The 21705-nt window shown below is 40.4% G+C and overlaps 1 protein-coding gene across 6 annotated transcripts in view; it reads left to right on the top strand.

The window, feature by feature from the left end:
• The window catches only part of itchb (itchy E3 ubiquitin protein ligase b), a 62388-nt gene that overhangs the window by 15425 nt on the left and 25258 nt on the right, over positions 1-21705 (top strand). For 4 of the 6 annotated variants that reach the window (XM_060937744.1, XM_060937746.1, XM_060937745.1 and 1 more), the window contains exons 2-4: positions 10780-10871; positions 12507-12648; positions 15389-15513. In XM_060937744.1, coding sequence (XP_060793727.1) covers positions 10780-10871; positions 12507-12648; positions 15389-15513 — 359 coding nt within the window. Of the gene's footprint in view, positions 1-2913; positions 3021-7431; positions 7616-10779; positions 10872-12506; positions 12649-15388; positions 15514-21705 lie in introns of those variants that run through there. The other 2 variants (XM_060937748.1, XM_060937747.1) reach the window with 2 other exon arrangements.

The raw sequence follows: 21705 nt of genomic DNA, 5'->3' as shown, positions 1-21705 counted from the left end.
TAGGGTCTTAGCACTGAACGGTGCTCGGGCCCTAATAATAATAATAATCCCTCGAAAAACAATAGGGTCTTCGCACCAAACGGTGCTCGGGCCCTAATAATAATAATCCTTCGAAAAACAATAGGGTCTTCGCACCAAACGGTGCTCTGTCCCTAATAATAATAATCCTTCGAAAAACAATAGGGTCTTCGCACCAAACGGTGCTCGGGCCCTAATAATAATAATCCTTCGAAAAACAATTGGATCTTGCACCGAATGGTGCTCGGGCGCTAATGATAATAATCCTTCGAAAAACAATAGGGTCTTCGCACTGAACGGTGCTCTGGCCCTAATAATAATAATAATCCTTTGAAAAACAATAGGGTCTTCGCACTGAACGGTGCTCGGGCCCTAATAATAATAATAATAATCCTTCGAAAAACAATAGGATCTTCGCACTGAACGGTGCTCGGGCCCTAATAATAATAATCCTTCGAAAAACAATAGGATCTTGCACCGAACGGTGCTCGGGCCCTAATAATAATAATCCTTCGAAAAACAATAGGGTCTTAGCACTGAACGGTGCTCGGGCCCTAATAATAATAATCCTTCGAAAAACAATTGGATCTTGCACCGAATGGTGCTCGGGTGCTAATAATAATAATCCTTCGAAAAACAATAGGGTCTTTGCACCGAACGGTGCTTGGGCCCTAATAATAATAATAATAATCCTTCGAAAAACAATAGGGTCTTCGCACTGAACGGTGCTCTGGCCCTAATAATAATAATAATCCTTTGAAAAACAATAGGGTCTTCGCACTGAACGGTGCTCTGGCCCTAATAATAATAATCCTTCGAAAAACAATAGGATCTTGCACCGAACGGTGCTCGGGCCCTAATAATAATAATCCTTCGAAAAACAATAGGGTCTTCGCACTGAACGGTGCTCGGGCCCTAATAATAATAATCCTTCGAAAAACAATTGGATCTTGCACCGAATGGTGCTCGGGCGCTAATAATAATAATCCTTCGAAAAACAATAGGGTCTTGCACCGAATGGTGCTCGGGCGCTAATAATAATAATCCTTCAAAAAACAATAGGGTTTTTGCACCGAACGGTGCTTGGGCCCTAATAATAATCCTTCGAAAAACAATAGGGTCTTCGCACTGAACGGTGCTCTGACCCTAATAATAATAATAATCCTTTGAAAAACAATAGGGTCTTCGCACTGAATGGTGCTCTGGCCCTAATAATAATAATAATCCTTCGAAAAACAATAGGGTCTTCGCACTGAACGGTGCTCGGGCCCTAATAATAATAATCCTTCGAAAAACAATAGGATCTTGCACCGAACGGTGCTCAGGCCCTAATAATAATAATCCTTCGAAAAACAATAGGGTCTTAGCACTGAACGGTGCTCGGGCCCTAATAATAATAATAATCCTTCGAAAAACAATTGGATCTTGCACCGAATGGTGCTCGGGTGCTAATAATAATAATCCTTCGGAAAACAATAGGGTCTTTGCACCGAACGGTGCTTGGGCCCTAATAATAATAATAATAATCCTTCGAAAAACAATAGGGTCTTCGCACTGAACGGTGCTCTGGCCCTAATAATAATAATAATCCTTTGAAAAACAATAGGGTCTTCGCACTGAACGGTGCTCGGGCCCTAATAATAATAATCCTTCGAAAAACAATAGGATCTTGCACCGAACGGTGCTCGGGCCCTAATAATAATAATCCTTCGAAAAACAATAGGGTCTTCGCACTGAACGGTGCTCTGGCCCTAATAATAATAATAATCCTTTGAAAAACAATAGGGTCTTCGCACTGAACGGTGCTCGGGCCCTAATAATAGTAATCCTTCGAAAAACAATAGGGTCTTAGCACTGAACGGTGCTCGGGCCCTAATAATAATAATCCTTCGAAAAACAATAGGGTCTTCGCACTGAACGGTGCTCGGGCCCTAATAATAATAATCCTTCGAAAAACAATTGGATCTTGCACCGAATGGTGCTCGGGCGCTAATAATAATAATCCTTCGAAAAACAATAGGGTCTTTGCACCGAACGGTGCTTGGGCCCTAATAATAATAATAATAATCCTTCGAAAAACAATAGGGTCTTCGCACTGAACGGTGCTCTGGCCCTAATAATAATAATAATCCTTTGAAAAACAATAGGGTCTTCGCACTGAACGGTGCTCGGGCCCTAATAATAATAATCCTTCGAAAAACAATAGGATCTTGCACCGAACGGTGCTCGGGCCCTAATAATAATAATCCTTCGAAAAACAATAGGGTCTTCGCACTGAACGGTGCTCGGGCCCTAATAATAATAATAATCCTTCGAAAAACAATAGGGTCTTCGCACTGAACGGTGCTCTGGCCCTAATAATAATAATAATCCTTTGAAAAACAATAGGGTCTTCGCACTGAACGGTGCTCGGGCCCTAATAATAATAATCCTTCGAAAAACAATAGGATCTTGCACCGAACGGTGCTCGGGCCCTAATAATAATAATCCTTCGAAAAACAATAGGGTCTTCGCACTGAACGGTGCTCGGGCCCTAATAATAATAATCCTTCGAAAAACAATAGGGTCTTCGCACTGAACGGTGCTCGGGCCCTAATAATAATAATAATCCTTCGAAAAACAATAGGGTCTTTGCACTGAACGGTGCTCGGGCCCTAATTAAAGCAGCAGTCAATTTGACTGCTATTGTCTGTCAGTACAAATAAAATCATTTAAAATAGCCATATAACATATTCACCATTCCTGTGTTTAACACATTTTATCCTGATTCTGATTTATATTCACTGCAGTTACAGTCTCAGTCTGTCTGTCTTTGTTTGTTTGTCTCCTACTGATTCATTCACGCCACTAGATGGCGATAATCAGTCGCCCCGCCTTACTTCCTGTTATGCGAGACCGACCGGGAACAGGAACATGGCGGAAGTTTATCTCTCGAAGTGAGCCAGAGAATTAAAAAAAAAAACACGTTTTGGGCTTTGAATTTGATCTGCAAATCTATTAAGGTAGGCTGTTTATTAAAACTAAAATAAATAAATATTGCGAAATGTTTATGAATGTTGTCGCTAGCTAAGCTAACAACGCTGTTTATTATTAGCTCACGCTGTCAGCGATATTGGTTGAGTCCCAATTGAATGAGTAGTGTACTACATAGGGCGAGTGATGGTGTTATTTTGTGCGCTACGTAGTGTGCTTGTGTTGGGAGTGGGAAAGTATTTGAGATTCCGCAACTGACATTTACTTACCAGGCAGGTGCCTTCAGTTTCAGGCGAAACACTTCTCCGGAGTTAGTTGTTATGATGTAGTTTATTTACTGTTTATCAAATCTGCTAGCTGGAGATTTATTTAACATAGTAAAATTTTTACAGTTAACAAATGTAACGGGTAATTTTGAAATAAAGCATTCAGTTTAGACACCAAACATTAAGACATTTACAAGGCTATGAGTGAGGCGTGTTGGATGGCATTATTACTGACAAGTTTCACTTTTAGTTAGAATTTTAAAACTTAAAAACTGGAGAGGGAAAGCATCTAATTTTTGTACTTAATGTTTCTTTTATAAGTTGACTAACAAAATGTTTGCAGTTCACACACATACAGTACAACTCTAGTTCACAGTGTCGTGCTGTTTGAGGAAAATAATAAGATGATGAAATGGAGTTACTGTTTCCACCCCGGGTTGGTTATTTTCTTATAACAGCACACGTTCTAGCCCTGTTTTACCACAGACATTTGCCAACTGTTAGTTATTATTATTTACTAAGGAAAGATACGTTATATTTGTTTATAGTTGCATTTAACGTTGTGTAACATCTGAGGAGCAAGTTAGTTCCTGTTCTGACTTACAGTGGTGCTTGAAAGTTTGTGAACCCTTTAGAATTTTCTATATTTCTGCATAACTATGACCGGAAACAACATCAGATTTTCACACAAGTCCTAAAAGTAGATAAAGAGAACCCAGTTAAACAAATGAGACAAAAATATTATACTTGGTCATTTATTTATTGTGGAAAATGATCCAATATTAAATATCCGTGAGTGGCAAAAGTGAGTACCTCTAGGACTCGCAGTTAATTTGAAGGTGAAATTATAGTCAGGTATTTCCAATCAGTGGGATGACAATCAGGTGTGAATGGGCACCCTGTTTTATTTAAAGAACAGGGATCTATCAAAGTCTGATCTTCACAACACATGTTTGTGGAAGTGTATCATGGCGCGAACAAAGGAGATTTGTGAGGACCTCAGAAAAAGCATTGTTGATGCTCATCAGGCTGGAAAAGGTTACAAAACCATCTCTAAAGAGTTTGGACTCCACCAATCCACAGTCAGACAGATTGTGTACAAATGGAGGTAATTCAAGCCCATTGTTACCCTCCCCAGGAGTGGTCGACCAACAAAGATCACTCCAAGAGCAAGGCGTGTAATAGTCGGCGAGGTCACAAAGGACCCCAGGGTAACTTCTAAGCAACTGAAGGCCTCTCTCACATTGGTTAATGTTCATGAGTCCACCATCAGGAGAACACTGAACAACAATGGTGTACATGGCAGGGTTGCAAGGAGAAAGCCACTGCTCTCCAAAAAGAACATTGCTGCTCATCTGCAGTTTGCTAAAGATCATGTGGACAAGCCAGAAGGCTATTGGAAAAATGTTTTGTGGACAGATGAGACCAAAATAGAACTTTCTGGTTTAAATGAGAAGCGTTATGTTTGGAGAAAGGAAAACACTGCATTCCAGCATAAGAACCTTATCCCATCTGTGAAACATGGTGGTGGTAGTATCATGGTTTGGGCCTGTTTTGCTGCATCTGGGCCAGGACGGCTTGCCATCATTGATGGAACAATGAATTCTGAATTATACCAGCGAATTCTAAAGGAAAATGTCAGGACATCTGTCCATGAACTGAATCTCAAGAGAAGGTGGGTCATGCAGCAAGACAACGATCCTAAGCACACAAGTCATTCTACCAAAGAATGGTTAAAGAAGAATAAAGTTAATGTTTTGGAATGGCCAAGTCAAAGTCTTGACCTTAATCCGATGGAAATGTTGTGGAAGGACCTGAAGCGAGCAGTTCATGTGAGGAAACCCACCAACATCCCAGAGTTGAAGCTGTTCTGTACGGAGGAATGGGCTAAAATTCCTCCAAGCCGGTGTGCAGGACTGATCAACAGTTACCGGAAACGTTTAGTTGCAGTTATTGCTGCACAAGGGGGTCACACCAGATACTGAAAGCAAAGGTTCACATACTTTTGCCACTCACAGATGCGTAATTTTGGATCATTTTCCTCAATCTATTAATGACCAAGTGTAATATTTTTATCTCATTTGTTTAACTGGGTTCTCTTTATCTACTTTTAGGATTTGTGTAAAAATCTGATGATGTTTTAGGTCATATTTATGTAGAAATATAGAAAATTCTAAAGGGTTCACAAACTTTCAAGCACCACTGTATGTTAATCGCAGGTGTAAACAGCTTTTCCATCACCAACTGTTTTCTTCCCCTCCAAAAGAAAAACAAAAATGCAGCTTGTCAAGTTATTGAGAAACCGCAAAGAAGCATAAACTCCTCTATCTTGAAGATGTTGGAAAACACTCTGATAAAGTTGTGATAATGTTGCAATAGTGGAGATTCCTCGTAGAAATGTTAAATGAATGTCTCTGTACAGAAAGTGTCACGATATCAATGATTGCACACTTTATGAATAAAATAAAACACTTTGGGATATGTTGTTTCGGGGTGAAAGTCAACTTTGGGGAGGTAACCAGGGTTTTCCATACATAGACCATTGTGTGGCGCAGTGCCACACAATGGATTCCTAGCGCCACACAATCAGACTCGCGATTTTGAAAAAAAAAAATTCCGTTGCATATCGTTCCGTTCATTCATCGTGCTCTTTCTTCTCGTTCACGTGCGCGCGCACCCGGAGACAGAGAGAGAGAGAGATGGAGAGGCGTGTACACAGGCCTGCCATTGCGCATATGACCGGTGTCACGGTCTGATCGTGCGCTGGTATAAATTTACCATGCGCAGACCGATTTTTTTTTTTTTTTTTTTTTTTTCCCCCCCCCGGTCAACTTCCGGGAAGTCTAAATTTACCATTTCTTGCTGCGATTTTGTACCGAGCATTTCAACACATTTGTGGACTAATAGAACGCAAATTGTGATTACAATTGTGAGATTTGATTATCAGTAGACAAGCTGTTGAATATGGATGAGGAAACAATCATTTCCCAGTCACAAAATGAAGATCAACAAAACACACGAGACCAGCGATTCACCATTTTCAAAAGAAAGATGACTCAATTCTGACTAGGTCCAATGACAGGAGTCTAATTATACCAGGTTTGTAAATTTGACAGAATAACTATATTATAATCATGATGAGTCTCACTCAAACAAATCAATATTCATCAAGATAAAGTGAAAATAATTTATTTGTGGATCAAGTATGATCATAAATCTCCTATCATATTGGGCTGGTAAATTCTGACTAGGCTCAATGACAGCAGTCTAATTATACCAAGTTGGTAAATTTGAGAGAATAACTAAATAATTATAATCATGAGGAGTCTTACTTAAACCAATATTCATCAAGATAAAGTGTAAATAATTCGAACATGAACATAAATCTCATATTAGGCTGGTAAATTCAGACTAGGCCCAATTATACCAAGTTGGTAAATTTATACTGTGGTAAGGTTAGACCGTGGCTGCTACAGTTTAAATTTACCTGGTAAATTCAGACTGGTGGTAAATTCAGACCGTGACACCGGACTGCAAGTAGGCCTGTTAGGCTAATTAAAAATAACGCAGCCTTCCCGATTGGCCTTCCAACCCCTTATTTTAAAAGGTAGCCTACGTCGTGCTCGTGATGAGCTTTATCATAGCCTTCTTGGCTTACAGGAAACGGACATCCCTGAGTCAGGCTATAAACCAATTTTGATGCATACAGTAGCAGCTTGACGCGAGGAACCGGCCTTATTGCATTATCCCGTTTATCCCGCTTCAGCATTCATGCAAGTTATTAATAATGGCTTGACATTCACAATAAATAAGGATTTCCCACTAGCCTAAATAAAATGATGTTATACTCGCGGGGATGCCTTGTTGATGCTATCTGAAGCATAAAATCTGAATATTTTAAGAAACAATGCGGTAGTTGAGAGAGGCTACTGTAGGATGCCCATAGGCTAATAATAACTTCGTATTTATTTGACTATTATAATTTCATTGACTCTCAATGTTTGCTGCTTTAACCCAGATGAGTATTGAAAAGTTTTTTTCTGAATTGCGAGCGGGATTTCTCAGCTATGAATAGGGCAAGCACATCGAAATTCAGTATTCCTTTGTATATTTTTTTTTTTGATGTAATGGAAATTTTTAGTGCTTTGATGATGAAGAAAATGTACTTTTTTATCCATAGATTAAAACAGACCTCAGGAATAGGCTCCAAGGGGAACACCTGGCAGCCTGCTTACGAATCTCCATAAATGGTCCCGAACCCAATGACTTCCCGTACGATAGGGCACTGGAGTTTTTTTTCAGGAAGCCACGCAGAATTAAATGTTCGGATAGGGCATGCAGGCTTTGCACCAATTAGGGTAATGCTTTTTCATTATTGTTAGTTGCCTTGGTGTTACCTTAAGTGGTTTCTTACATCTAATTATGATATTATTATTTTGTTGTTACATTATACTATTTATTTCATTTTAGTATTGGTTGAGGTAAGTGTTGAGTTCAATATTTAAAATAAAAATCTCCAGCTTGTTTTTTGCAATTCATTCCTTGAATGTCAACTAAAGAATGATTGAAAGATTGCCACCAAAAAGGCAAAAAACTAAGGTAAAAAACTTCAATTTTGGTGAATAATTTTCATAAATTTAAGACAGGTTTTCCACCAACATCAAGCCCAGCAAACTAATGGCCTGCCCTGTAATGTAAAGTTGGGTCGAGGAATGAAACCAGGCAGGGTTCTGGTAAAAATTGTTTTAGCTGTCTTCTCTTAAAGAACTTAAAAGAATTTTAAATTGAACTGAATAATCTCAAATGCTTCTTGTAGCTTTTAAAATAGTCCCAGCAGGTGACTCTGAAGAAAAATACTGTGTGTTTGAACACCGCCCGCTGTAAACACTTTGCATACACCCCAATGACCGACTCCACCGACTGCCACGACACCACCGTGCACGATTCCCTCATCGGCACAATGGAGCACCACAAATTGCTATCTGGTCTGTGGGAAACACTGGTAACAGTAACTCAACAGTAACCTAACACACCACCCTGTTGTTGATTACTTTCCTATAACAGCATGACGCAGTGATTTATCCCCTACTTGTTAAACACTGGTGTGTCACTGAGCAAAACTCATAAACAGTTTAGTTTCTCATCTTAGCTTTTTACATTGGATTGTTTCAGTATACCGAAAGTACTAATTAAAGCATCAGTGTGTTGTCATCTCACTGCAGCCTACAGTTTTTGTTTTAAATAGCTCACAAGGTGATGGATATGTTCACAGAGCAAGTGTAAATAGTTTAGATGGTGTCTTGATTGAAAGTGATTTTTAAAAAAGAAATGTACTCAAAAAATGTCACGTTACAAAAACAAAACTCATGATTCCTGTTTTACGGACTTCATGAATCAGTTTATCAATTTCATGTATCCGTGTCTTCATTTACTACTAACACACACTCTGGCCTCCTAGTTAGCATGCTCGTTAATTCGTAGTTTATTCTTATTATATTTATGGTGGATGAGAAGGTTAGGAATTCACTGCATACAATGTCATACACACATGTACGTGTGTGTAATGTATGTACACACACACACATACATATATATATATAAAAAGACTTGAATCCTTAGTTAGTTAGCTATATGTTTATATGTTAGGGATATATACATAAAAATTGACAGTGTACATACACAGCATCACCTTGGCTTCAACTACTAGTTTCAACCAGCTAGTTAGTGTGCTAGATTATTAAAATCTCCATGGGAACCATTTTGACTGTAGAGTTATTGCTCATTTTGTTGTTGTTGATCAGTAAAATGCTCAGAAGTTCTCCAATGGAAAAACAAGGATGTTCTTTATCTTCCTGGCAGATTTATGATTCAGTAAACATCTGAACCATCTGTAATGTTTACATGTAAAACTCCAGGATGGATCACTTCAAGTGTGTTTATTTCATTGCAAGAGCTAGATCTGATTATTGAACACAGTAATTCCATTTTAATGACCATGTTCATTTATAACCAACTTAATAAACTAGGTATGATGAAGACAAGCTCACATGTATGCTCATCTCCAGAATTATTGGCACCCTTGGTAAAAGTGGTCAAAAAAATATAATATAAATGGGGAACTATGCCTCTTACATTTTTTTTTCAGCTTTTTTCCTCAAAGGAATTTAAGGTGCCAATATTTGTGACCCATGGTTTTGAGGTGTGTTTTTGTTTTTTATTTATAATGAATAGATTTAAGTTAAATGTTATATTTCTCTCATATTTCCAGTTTGAGATTAAACTAGTAGTTAAGATTTTTTTTTTAATCTTCATATATTTAGGTCATTTTTCTGAGGGTACCAATAATTTCAGAGCTGATTGTAAATGTTTGCCATGTTAATTCTTTGCCGAGCTAAATAATATCTGAAAATGAGTTAAATTAAAATAAGAGACAGTTTAATTTACAATTTGATATTTTCATTTTTCTTTAATGAAAATATATTGAATATAGAAACAAACAAGTTACAAAATTAATACGTTGTTTTTATAACAAATAAATAAAACCTTCCATTAATAAATTGTTTTAAAATATCTATTAATGTAAGGTTTTATTTATTTGTAATAAAAACAATGTATTAATTTTATAACTTATTTTTTTCTATATTCAATGTATTTCTATATATACATATTTCATTTTTACATATTTACTTCATTTTTATGCACTTTGCTTTATATATTCCTCCGTTATTTATGACAAAGTGCAGCCACATGAACATCAATAAATTATTAATCCCAACCTTTAAAGTTTATATGAGCTGTGTGTGTGACAGACAGAGAGAGACGGAGGCAGACAGAGAGCTCCCCGGTTAGTGAGTTAATGTTAATGATGGACTGAGCGTGTTGTATGGAGCAGCTCTCTGTAACAGGTGGACAGTAAAATTGGCAAGTGTAGAACAGTTCTGCGTTTGACGCAGGAGCGTTGAATAAACCAGAGTAATGACTAAGGAATAAAGAGTAATATGTATGGAGTGAAAAGCAAGTAATGTAATGTGACTGTAATGTAGCTCCCGGCTCGTCCTAGCAGACCCTGAGCTGTGACTGACTGACTGGTCTGTGCTGTTTGCACTTCCAAATTCTGGAATCACCTTTCTTTTCCTTCAGAAGGACACATGATGTCACCTAAAATTTGTCCAAGATAAGAGATCATGAAGATGAATAAGGACAGAGTTACAGATACTGCTTCAGTGATCTCCACCTATGATGATATTGTGTGTTAAATAATGGGACGTTTCCCTGTCGTCTTCTCTAATGGCTCTGTTTCAGAGTGAATTCTGCTAAATAAAAGTGAGTGGTGAGTAAACGCAGATGTGTGACTAGAGAAACTCTAAAGGTTCCTGATTCGAGCTATATAAAGCCGGATAGTGTAGCGTGTAACCAGAGCCACGAAAACACCTGCTGAGAATAAAGTGATGTCATGAAGTGGCTCACTCTGTGTGTGTGTGTGTGTGTGTGTGTGTGTGTGTGTGTGTGTGTGTTTGTCCAGGTCTCAGGCCCAGCGTTGTTCCATGGCCTCCAGTGTTCCTAAACCAGGCCCTGGAAATGGCCACCCCATGAAGGCTCAGCTGCAGATCACTGGTACCTCTCTCTGTCCTTCTCTCTCTCTCTGTCTTTCTATCCTCTCTGTCTGTCTGTCTGTCTGTCTGTCTGTCTGTCTGTCTGTCTGTCTGTCTGTCTATCCTCTCTCTCTGTCTTTCTATCCTCTTTCTCCCCTCTCTGTCTGTCTCTCTCATGCTCGCTCTCTTCTCCTTCTCTCTCTCATGCTCGCTCTCTTCTCCTTCTCTCTCTCATGCTCGCTCTCTTCTCCTTCTCTCTCTCATGCTCGCTCTCTTCTTCTCTCTCTCATGCTCGCTCTCTTCTTCTCTCTCTCATGCTCGCTCTCTTCTTCTCTCTCTCATGCTCGCTCTCTTCTTCTCTCTCTCATGCTCGCTCTCTTCTTCTCTCTCTCATGCTCGCTCTCTTCTCCTTCTCCCTCATGCTCGCTCTCTCCTCCCCCCTCATGCTCGCTCTCTCCTCCCCCCTCATGCTCGCTCTCTCCTCCCCCCTCATGCTCGCTCTCTCCTCCCCCCTCATGCTCGCTCTCTCCTCCCCCCTCATGCTCGCTCTCCTCCCCCCTCATGCTCGCTCTCCTCCCCCCTCATGCTCGCGCTCTCCTCCCCCCTCATGCTCGCGCTCTCCTCCCCCCCTCATGCTCGCGCTCTCCTCCCCCCCTCATGCTCGCGCTCTCCTCCCCCCCTCATGCTCGCGCTCTCCTCCCCCCCTCATGCTCGCGCTCTCCTCCCCCCCTCATGCTCGCGCTCTCCCCCCCCCATGCTCGCGCTCTCCTCCCCCCCTCATGCTCGCGCTCTCCTCCCCCCCTCATGCTCGCGCTCTCCTCCCCCCCTCATGCTCGCGCTCTCCTCCCCCCCTCATGCTCGCGCTCTCCTCCCCCCCTCATGCTCGCGCTCTCCTCCCCCCCTCATGCTTGCTCTTCTCTCTCTCTCACATTACTACCTCCGCCAAGGAGGTTATGTTTTTGGTAGCGTTTGTTTGTTTGTTGGTTGGTTGGTTTGTCTGTTAGCAACATTATGGAAAAAGTTATGAACGGATTGCTCTGAAATTTTTTCCAGAGGTGTGACCTGGGCACAAGTAACAATCCATTAAATTTTGGCGGTGATCCGGATCACCGTCTGGATCCCGGAATTTTTTAAAGGATTCTTGGCAGAGGTCTGCGCTCTCCGAGTGCTTTTCTAGTTTTCCTCTGACAAAACGCTTTATTCCTCTTATACCACAGCAGTTATTTAATGATGACATGCTTTTTTTAATCTATTTGTAGTTGCATGTAATGTTATAGAATATTCATGAAAGAAGTTGGTTGAGAAGAAATGTAGCTTGCAGGAGTGGTAATGTTTGAATTACCACTCGAGAAGGTAAGCTGTAAATTTTCTTGGATTCTCTCAGTGAACAAGATGAGCGGCCTTCATGTTTGTTTTTATCGCTCGCCTTATAAGCTGCGTGCAGTATTCCTCAGCATTTTTCTGAAAACCTTTTTTTAACTTTGCAAGCTGTGCTGAAATGTCTTCTTTGAAAAAAAAAATGCTGATCGGCTCAGTTATGCACTCTGCTTCCCACACCTCTTTAAATGTTCATCTGTGAGACACTTGATACTGAAAGTAAAAGCTGATCCTTTCGTACTGGATTTCCTGATAATCTTCCCGTCTTTCGTTTCTGCAGTGACGTCAGCCAAGCTGAAGGAGAGCAAGAAGAACTGGTTTGGTTCTAGTCTGTACGTGGAGGTGGTTGTAGACGGCCAATCCAAGAAGACGGAGAAATGCAGCAACATACACAGCCTCAAGTGGAAGCAACCTCTCACTGTGTGAGTGTGGAGAGACACACACAAACACACACACGGCATTTCATATAATTATACTTGTTAACTTTAATCATGAGTCATGTTGTTCTCTCCATACTGTGTTCCAAAATATTTTCAATAATCAACCCGCTGGCGTTTAACACTCATTAACAAAATTCTTCATATTATGAAGAACAACGTAGTAGACAGAGAAAAACGCCAAACTGTACACAAAATAATCACTGGACGATCGTCAGAATAGAGTAATTGATTTTTTTTTTTTTTTTAATTTTACCAACTTTATTGGACTGTTACAAAATAAACATAAAAAAAAAGAAATGAACATAAAAAAAATAAACATAATAAAGTAAGTCAGCCCAAAGGGGAGAACGCAAACGGGCGACCCATGCAAGGCGTTTCCCCAAAGGTATAAAAGAGAAAAATCATACAATTAAAATTAGACTAAATTGATCTGTGGCAACCACAGTCACGGTACACAGACCAAGTACATGAAAAGTCCGTATTATAGGTGGAGGTCAGTAATTCAAAGTACAGCTCTAACAGGGATGATTTGAAAACAGGGAGGCTACGGAATTTATCTGGGAAAAAATATTTACATACATAGTTCCATGGTTTAACAATCCTATTGAAGAATGAGGCCTGATAAGTTGAAGTTCTGCAGTGAGTAGGTTTTGAAATTAATTTCGGGTTTTGGGCCCTAGACCGGTCATGAGTTACAAAAGACACGTAGAGGTTTATGTTCAAATCTGTTTGGCCATTAATGCATTTATATTCAAAGACTAAGTCTCTAATCTCCCTATCATAATAATGATTCATGTGCGTCAGCTCCTTTGAGACAGGATGATTTTTATATATTGTTGCTTTAATGTCAAATGAAAGCATGACCTGTATGGTGTATGTTGCGTAATGCATTCTGGGTATTATAGGGCTGTGACGCTGAGGAGCGTAGTCATGACAGCAAGAAAAAAATCATGACTTTACAAGTCAAATAAATGCAGAAAAGTGGAAAAAAAATTCTCAGGCTGACAGCAAGACCAGGAGACCATGTCCAGAGGAAAGGTGCTTAGATTTAGTTTCCTCTTGAAAGAGGACGAAAACGAGACCCCGAGATTATGACGATCAATTCAGCATACAGGATAGTCTGTTTATTTATGGAGCAGGAGAACAGCGTTAGTCTGTTTGCTAAATGAAATTGATTCTTTTGGTTCATTTGTTTGATTCAAAGAGGAAAAGATACAGGCAGATGAAAATATGTATGAAAACGTCCTCTTAAAACTCATTCATTCATTGATTAGAAATCCACTCATGGAAAAAGGTAAACAAAATTCTAAACAAAAGGTTAAAAAAGAGCCAGTGCTCAATAAATTATTGAATATGTATATAAATAATAAGTTTTAGGCCTGTTGAGCATTGTATCCAGTGTTTATTTTCTCTTTTCGTTCATCCGAATCTCCAGAACACGTGGCGTTTCTGCAGCACTGCAGCTCAGTGCTTTAGCTCAAGTTTAGCAGTTCATTTCTAGAAACCCATAACACACGGAAAGTTTGATTCACTTCCTGCAGTGAGTCGATTCAGAATCAAATCACTCGGTCACTACAGCTCACTTGGAAGCGGACCGAGACCACTTCTCTCGGACCCGAGTGTGTTCTGCCTAAAGAATCTCACAGAGGATGAGGACACACCAGCGTTCCTTTCAAATGGACTAAAAACAGAGTATGTGAAAACACTTTCAGTTTTCAAGCGAATGAGCTCGAACCAGAATGCTTCTAATGTTAATATTTAAAACATTAAAGCAAGCCAAGCTAACTGTATCAGTTTTTAATTTTGCTTAACCTTGTGGAATAACCAAAAATACAAGAAAGTTCATGTTCTCTCACGTTCTAGCTGCTCTTTTTTTTTTCCTCTCTCTCCCGTGTGGTTAATCAGATTTAAAAAAAAAAAAAGACCCACAGCTTGAAGCATAAAATTACAGCTTTACCTCTGACACTGCAGACTCCTTCCATAAATGTTAAATAAACGTCTCCTTACAGGAAAAATTCACCACATCAAAGATTACATGTTTATGTGGAGCATCTGCCCTGCAAGTCCCTGTGAATGAACTGTTACTATAGAAACGAGTGCATTCGTATAAATACTGTACATATTCATCCTAGGCGGCACGGTGGTGTAGTGGTTATATAAATACACGATATTTATACTGTTTTATTTAAACTCGAAATGAAATAGTCTCATATTTTGAGATTTGGCGGCACGGTGGTGTAGTGGTTAGTGCTGTCACCTCACAGCAAGAAGGTCCGGGTTCGAGCCCCGTGGCCGGCGAGGGCCTTTCTGTGTGGAGTTTGCATGTTCTCCCCGTGTCTGCGTGGGTTTCCTCCGGGTGCTCCAGTTTCCCCCACAGTCCAAAGACATGCAGGTTAGGTTAACTGGTGACTCTAAATTGACCGTAGGTGTGAATGTGAGTGTGAATGGTTGTCTGTGTCTATGTGTCAGCCCTGTGATGACCTGGCGACTTGTCCAGGGTGTACCCCGCCTTTCGCCCGTAGTCAGCTGGGATAGGCTCCAGCTTGCCTGCGACCCTGTAGAAGGATAAAGCAGCTAGAGATAATGAGATGAGATGAGATATTCATCCTACTGTCAGAGCTGTTGATATAGAAAATGTATCAATTGACCTCCTGACCAATCAGAATCCTGAATTCATGGTTAAATAGTTACTAACACACTTGCTTTTTTGTTTTGTCCGCAGGGTCGTGTCACCTTTCAGCAAGGTGAATTTCCGTGTATGGAGCTACCAGAAGCGGAAGTCTGACCTGCACCTGGGCATGGCCACGCTCGACGTCAGCGAGACGCTCAAGAACAATGACATGAAGTGTGAGTGCGATAATGACGATAAAAGCCAACAGTACGGGGTTGAATATATTAGCGTTATCTGCTAACACATGGTGATGAGATTTATGTTGGAAATGTTTCTCTCTTTTGTCACCTTGTTTGTTCATGAAGTAAGCTCACTGAGCTCATTGTAACCAACACCAAATATTTTTACATCATGATCTGTTTAGTGATGATGAAGCCTGAGTGAGGAACACTGAGTTTATATTTTATTCCTCGAACACTAGAGCAGTTTGTCAGTAATTAGATTTTATTAAAGAAACACACAGTGATTTTTATCCATTTATGTCCATGAAACAAGTTAGTTCCCGTTCTCCCTTATGTTATGGACACTTTTCACGTGATGTCACGACAAACGCGGCCGCCATTTTGGATATGAACTACCAGTAGTCTATCACAGCCAACAACGAAGAACGACGGCGAAGCATCGAAAGGAGTATAGCCATCAAAAAAAGTTTTTACTTTCAGCAAGACTTCCATCATGCCATTATATTGTTGTGCACCTGGATGTAGTAACCATCAACACACAAGGCAAGATTTATCATTTTATCGGATCCCGACAGATGCTGACCGACGGAGAAGATGGATGGTCTCTAAAATATTGGCAAAATGATGTTTATTGATATAGCAATCGTGTGTAACGGGAAGCATTTGCATATCCGAAGTGTTGTGTTTACATCAAAGATAAAATAAACCGATAAGACAACGACTGCTGCTGCCAGGTTGGGGACACAAACTAGTAGAAAGGAAGTGTGCCAACAGTGCCAACACACTTCCTTTGTGGTCGATTCTGCTTTAAGGTAAGATGCATTTAATTATTCGTCTGCTGTGGGTTTGGAATCGGTAGCCTGACCGAGTCGTTCATGTTTGTGGTGCCATTTGTTTGTTGACGCGTGTTGAAATGGAAGATTGGTTGTTGACATGATTTCCAGTGATGCTTTGGTGCTGCTGTGGATCAGATGTGTTGAGTAGCCTGATTGTTTTTTTTTTTTTTTTCTTGCGTGTGGTATCATTGTTGACGCGAGGTTGTTTTTTGAACATGCCAATGCGGACACGATTTCCCCTGATGAGTTATGACTTCAGATGCGATGCATGTGTGGAGGTGTGGAGTCCCGTGATATGTGTGTAAGAGAGGCTTCTCATGTGTTTGGAGATCCGTGCTCTGAGACAAGCGCAAGCACCCCCCTCCCCCCCAAGGGAAAAAAAGGGACCCCCCGAAAATATCGGCATAGTTCGAACACTGGGTTGGAGAAAGTAATGGCAAATAGTGAGTGCACAAACCATAGAAGGTAAATTGTACACAGCGCCAGGGCAGTGTGATGGTATGTCTACTTTTAGATTGTGTTAGCTTATCAATGAACACACTCGTCACTCGACAAGTTTCACGTCTTTACGCCGGATACTTAAATGTGTGTTAGGTATTATTGTTGCAGTCTAAGCAGTCATTGTAGCAGCTAGATGAGCGAGAACCGAAAGGGTCTGTGCCATAAACCGTTATTTCTTCATGTCCAAAATGGCGGTCGCGTTTACGAAGGTCACGTGAGTGAAAAGGGTCTATAGCAGCTATAAAGAGTCGTTCCCTCACCAGTCTGTCTTTTTGCTCTCTCTCGAAGTTGATAAGAGGCGAAAAAAACCCCACAGCTTGTCATGTTACCGAGAAATCACCAACTAAGTATAAATTCCTCTGTCCTGAAGATGTCAGAAAACTTAATGTTCCAGCTTTACCTCTGACTGTTACAAAGCACTGACACTGGAGACTCCTTCCATAAACATTACATAAACATCTCCTCACAGAAAACGTCTCCGTATCAACAATTACACACGTTTTCTGATCCGTCTGTTACAAATCCTCATGAATTTGCTGTTGCTATAGAAACAGTAACATGTTAGATTTGCAGCTGCTGTTATAAACATTGAACAGCTTCTGACAAAACAGAATAAAAATGTAACATCTCTGGCTATAAAGATTGTACTGTTGCACTCTAAGTCAGGGTTCAGCAGTTAGATTTGATATGTGGTGCAGTTCTTGTGGCGTAATTGACGTTTCTGTATGCAGTCTGGAAGGAAAATAAAGACACACTGACAAGACCTAAGTAAATTTATACAAAAGCTATGCAAAATAGTTGTGTCACTGTAAAACTATGTGCGTGCAGGGTGTACAGTGGATATAAAAGTGTACACACCCCATTAAAATGATGTAAAAAATGAGACCATGATAAATAATTTCAAAACGTTTCCCACTTTTAATGTGACCTATAACCTGAACAATTCAATTGAAAAACAAACAAATCTGTTAGGGGGAAAAACATAAAAAATAAAAAACATGCAGTAAGCTGGTTGCATAAGTGTGCACACCCTTAGACTAATACTTTGTTGAAGCACCTTTGGATTTAATTACAGCATTCAGTCTTTTTGGGTTCACACCTGCCATCAAGTAGAATGACTCTGATTAAGCCCAAATAAAGTTCAGACATTCACTCGGTTGCATCCTCCAGCAAAAGCCAGCGTTCACAGAGAGCTTACAAAGCATCAAAGGGATCTCACTGTTGAAATGTATGTCAGGAGAAGGGTACAAAAACATTTCCATGCTATTAGACATACCATGGAGAACAGTGAAGACAGAAGTGGAGAAGATATGGGACAACAGTGGTATTACCGAGAACTGGATGTCCCTCCAAAATTGATGAAAAGACAAGATGAAAACTGGTCAGGGAGGCTGCCAAGAGGCCAACAGCAACACTGAAGGAGCTGCAGGAATTTCTGGCAGGTACTGGTTGTGTACTACATGTGACGACAATCTCCTGTATTCTCCATACACTACCGTTCAAAAGTTTGGGGTCACCCAGACAATTTTGTGTTTTCCATGAAAAGTCACACTTTTATTTACCACCATAAGTTGTAAAATGAATAGAAAATATAGTCAAGGCATTTTTCTGGCCATTTTGAGCATTTAATTGACCCCACAAATGTGATGCTCCAGAAACTCAATCTGCTCAAAGGAAGGTCAGTTTTATAGCTTCTCTAAAGAGCTCAACTGTTTTCAGCTGTGCTAACATGATTGTACAAGGGTTTTCTAATCATCCATTAGCCTTCTGAGGCAATGAGCAAACACATTGTACCATTAGAACACTGGAGTGAGAGTTGCTGGAAATGGGCCTCCATACACCTATGGAGATATTGCACCAAAAACCAGACATTTGCAGCTAGAATAGTCATTTACCACATTAGCAATGTATAGAGTGGATTTCTGATTAGTTTAAAGTGATCTTCATTGAAAAGAACAGTGCTTTTCTTTCAAAAATAAGGACATTTCAAAGTGACCCCAAACTTTTGAACGGTAGTGTATGTCTGGACTGTGAGGTAGGGTCAAAGAAAAACATCCAGGCTCGGCTAAATATTGCACAAAAAAAAAAGCATCAACTCTCCCAAAAGCATGTGGGAAAATGTGTTATGGTCTGATGAAACCAAGGTTGAACTTTTTGGCCACAATTCCAGAAGGTATGTTTGGTGCAAAAACAACACTGCACATCACTAAAGGAAGACCATACCCATGGTGAAGCATGGTGGTGGCAGCATCATGTTTTGGGGTTGTTTTTCTTCAGCTGGAACAGGGGCTTTAGTCAAGGTGGAGGGAATTATGAACAGTTCTAAATACCAGTCAGTTTTGGCCCCAAACCTCCAGGTATCTGCTAGAAAGATGAAGATGAAGAGGAATTTCATCTTTCAGCACGACAATGACCCCAAAAAAGTTTAGGAATAGCCCAGCCAGAGCCCAGACCTAAATCCAATTGAAACTCTGTGGGGTGACCTGAAGAGGTCTGTGCACAAGAGATGCCCTCGCAATCTGACCGATTTGGAGCACTTTTACAAGGAAGAGTGGGCAAATATTGCCAAGTCTAGATGTGGCAGGCTGATAGACTCTGACCCAAAAAGACTGAATGCTGTAATTAAATCAAAAGGTGCTTCAACAAAGTATTAGTTTAAGGGTGTGTGCAGTTACGCAACCAGCTTATTGTACGTTTTTTTATTTTATATGTTTTCCCCCTAACGGATTTGTTTGTTTTTCAATTGAATTGTACAGGTTATAGGTCACATTAAAGATGGGAAAAGTTTTGAAATTATTGATCGTGGTCTTGGGGCGGCACGGTGGCGTAGTGGTTAGCGCTGTCGCCTCACAGCAAGAAGGTCCGGGTTCGAGCCCCGTGGCTGGCGAAGGCCTTTCTGTGCGGAGTTTGCATGTTCTCCCCGTGTCCGCGTGGGTTTCCTCCGGGTGCTCCGGTTTCCCCCACAGTCCAAAGACATGCAAGTTAGGTTAACTGGTGACTCTAAATTGACCGTAGGTGTGAATGTGAGTGTGAATGGTTGTCTGTGTCTATGTGTCAGCCCTGTGATGACCTGGCGACTTGTCCAGGGTGTACCCCGCCTTTCGCCCGTAGTCAGCTGGGATAGGCTCCAGCTTGCCTGCGACCCTGTAGAACAGGATAAAGCGGCTAGAGATAATGAGATGAGATGATCGTGGTCTCAGGTTTTTCTGATGCAAAAAAAATATCATTTTAACAGGGTGTGTACACATTTTATATCCACTGTAGAGGTGCCTGGGTGTACAGAGGGTGTAGGACTGGGTATAATGGAGACAGCCTTCTCAAATCTTTTGTAACCAGGGACTCCTTTTAACCCTACAGAGCGTTATTTATATGTATATAAAATCATTACATTCAAATTGACATTGGTGACTTGTTTGTGAGTTATTGAGTGACCAGACATACCACATAATAACTGTTAGAACTTAGTAGTAAATAGAGTAACTTTGATAACAGTGGGTTGTGTTTTCTAGCAATGCAACTAGAGTTAAAAGATCACAGAGACATCACAGAAAACCGTGGCATCACCAGGATTTGAACTCTTAATCTTCCGACGATGGCAAAGACATCTGTTGCTGGGAGTCAAGAGAGCAAAACTGGCCCTGGGTGGGAGGGGCATACACTCTCTTTCCCCCGTCAATCACAGCGACACTAGTCATTTGCTGCAAGCTCCCTGTGAGCTCATGTATGTGGAAGAGGGCAGACAGCTCTTTCCTCGGAGTGTGAGACACTGCCCCGTAGTGCAGCGTGAGCAAGAATTTGAAATGATAAATAACAGGAATGTGCAAAAAGACTTTTATACAAAGATATATGGACACATGAAACCGTGATCTTTTTTTAAGACTGAATGAAGGTCATACGGTGAATTTTTCAAAGTGTAACACACCTAGTCCTCACACAAAGATGATTTTATTTGATAAAAAGAGCCAAAATATTTCCTTTTTCATGCTGTGGTTAAGGCTGGAGTTAGGTTTAAGTGTAGATTTAACATTACATAGCAACAGTCATCATTATGTCAATGAAAAGTCCTCACAAAGATTGAAAAACAAGTGTGTTTGTGTGTGGGTGTGTGCGCATGCCACAATGTATACTGAATGAGCCTTTGTTTGGGTTCTTGGGAAGTGCGTGTGTTATTGTTGTCATATCTTCTGTGGAGTGTGTGTTTGCAAATATACTCACCTGTCAGTAGAAGCTTTACCTGTCGGACATCAACTATTTTAAATGTATTGTCATTGTAAGAAGACCTCGAGTCACATGTCGTCACAGCATGAGTCCTGTTTGTGTTTGTTTTGGGGTTTTTTTCCTCCACAATGCATCCCATTGTAACATTGGCTTTCATGCAGAAGGACGTACAGTGGTGCTTGAAAGTTTGTGAACCCTTTAGAATTTTCTATATTTCTGCATAAATATGACCTAAAACATCATCAGATTTTCACACAAGTCCTAAAAGTAGATAAAGAGAACCCAGTTAAACAAATGAGACAAAAATATTATACTTGGTCATTTATTTATTGAGGGAAATGACCCAATATTACATATCTGTGAGTGGCAAAAGTATGTGAACCTCTAGGATTAGCAGTTAATTTGAAGGTGAAATTAGAGTCAGGTGTTTTCAATCAATGGGATGACAATCAGGTGTGAGTGGGCACCCTGTTTTATTTAAAGAACAGGGATCTATCAAAGTCTGATCTCCACAACACATGTTTGTGGAAGTGTATCATGGCACGAACAAAGGAGATTTCTGAGGACCTCAGAAAAAGCATTGTTGGTGCTCATCAGGCTGGAAAAGGTTACAAAACCATCTCTAAAGAGT

This window comes from Neoarius graeffei, chromosome 13, assembly GCF_027579695.1.
Source record: "Neoarius graeffei isolate fNeoGra1 chromosome 13, fNeoGra1.pri, whole genome shotgun sequence".
Classification (NCBI taxonomy): Eukaryota; Metazoa; Chordata; class Actinopteri; order Siluriformes; family Ariidae; genus Neoarius; species Neoarius graeffei.
Note: the sequence above shows the minus strand (reverse complement) of the source record. Positions and strands in the feature narration are given on the sequence as shown.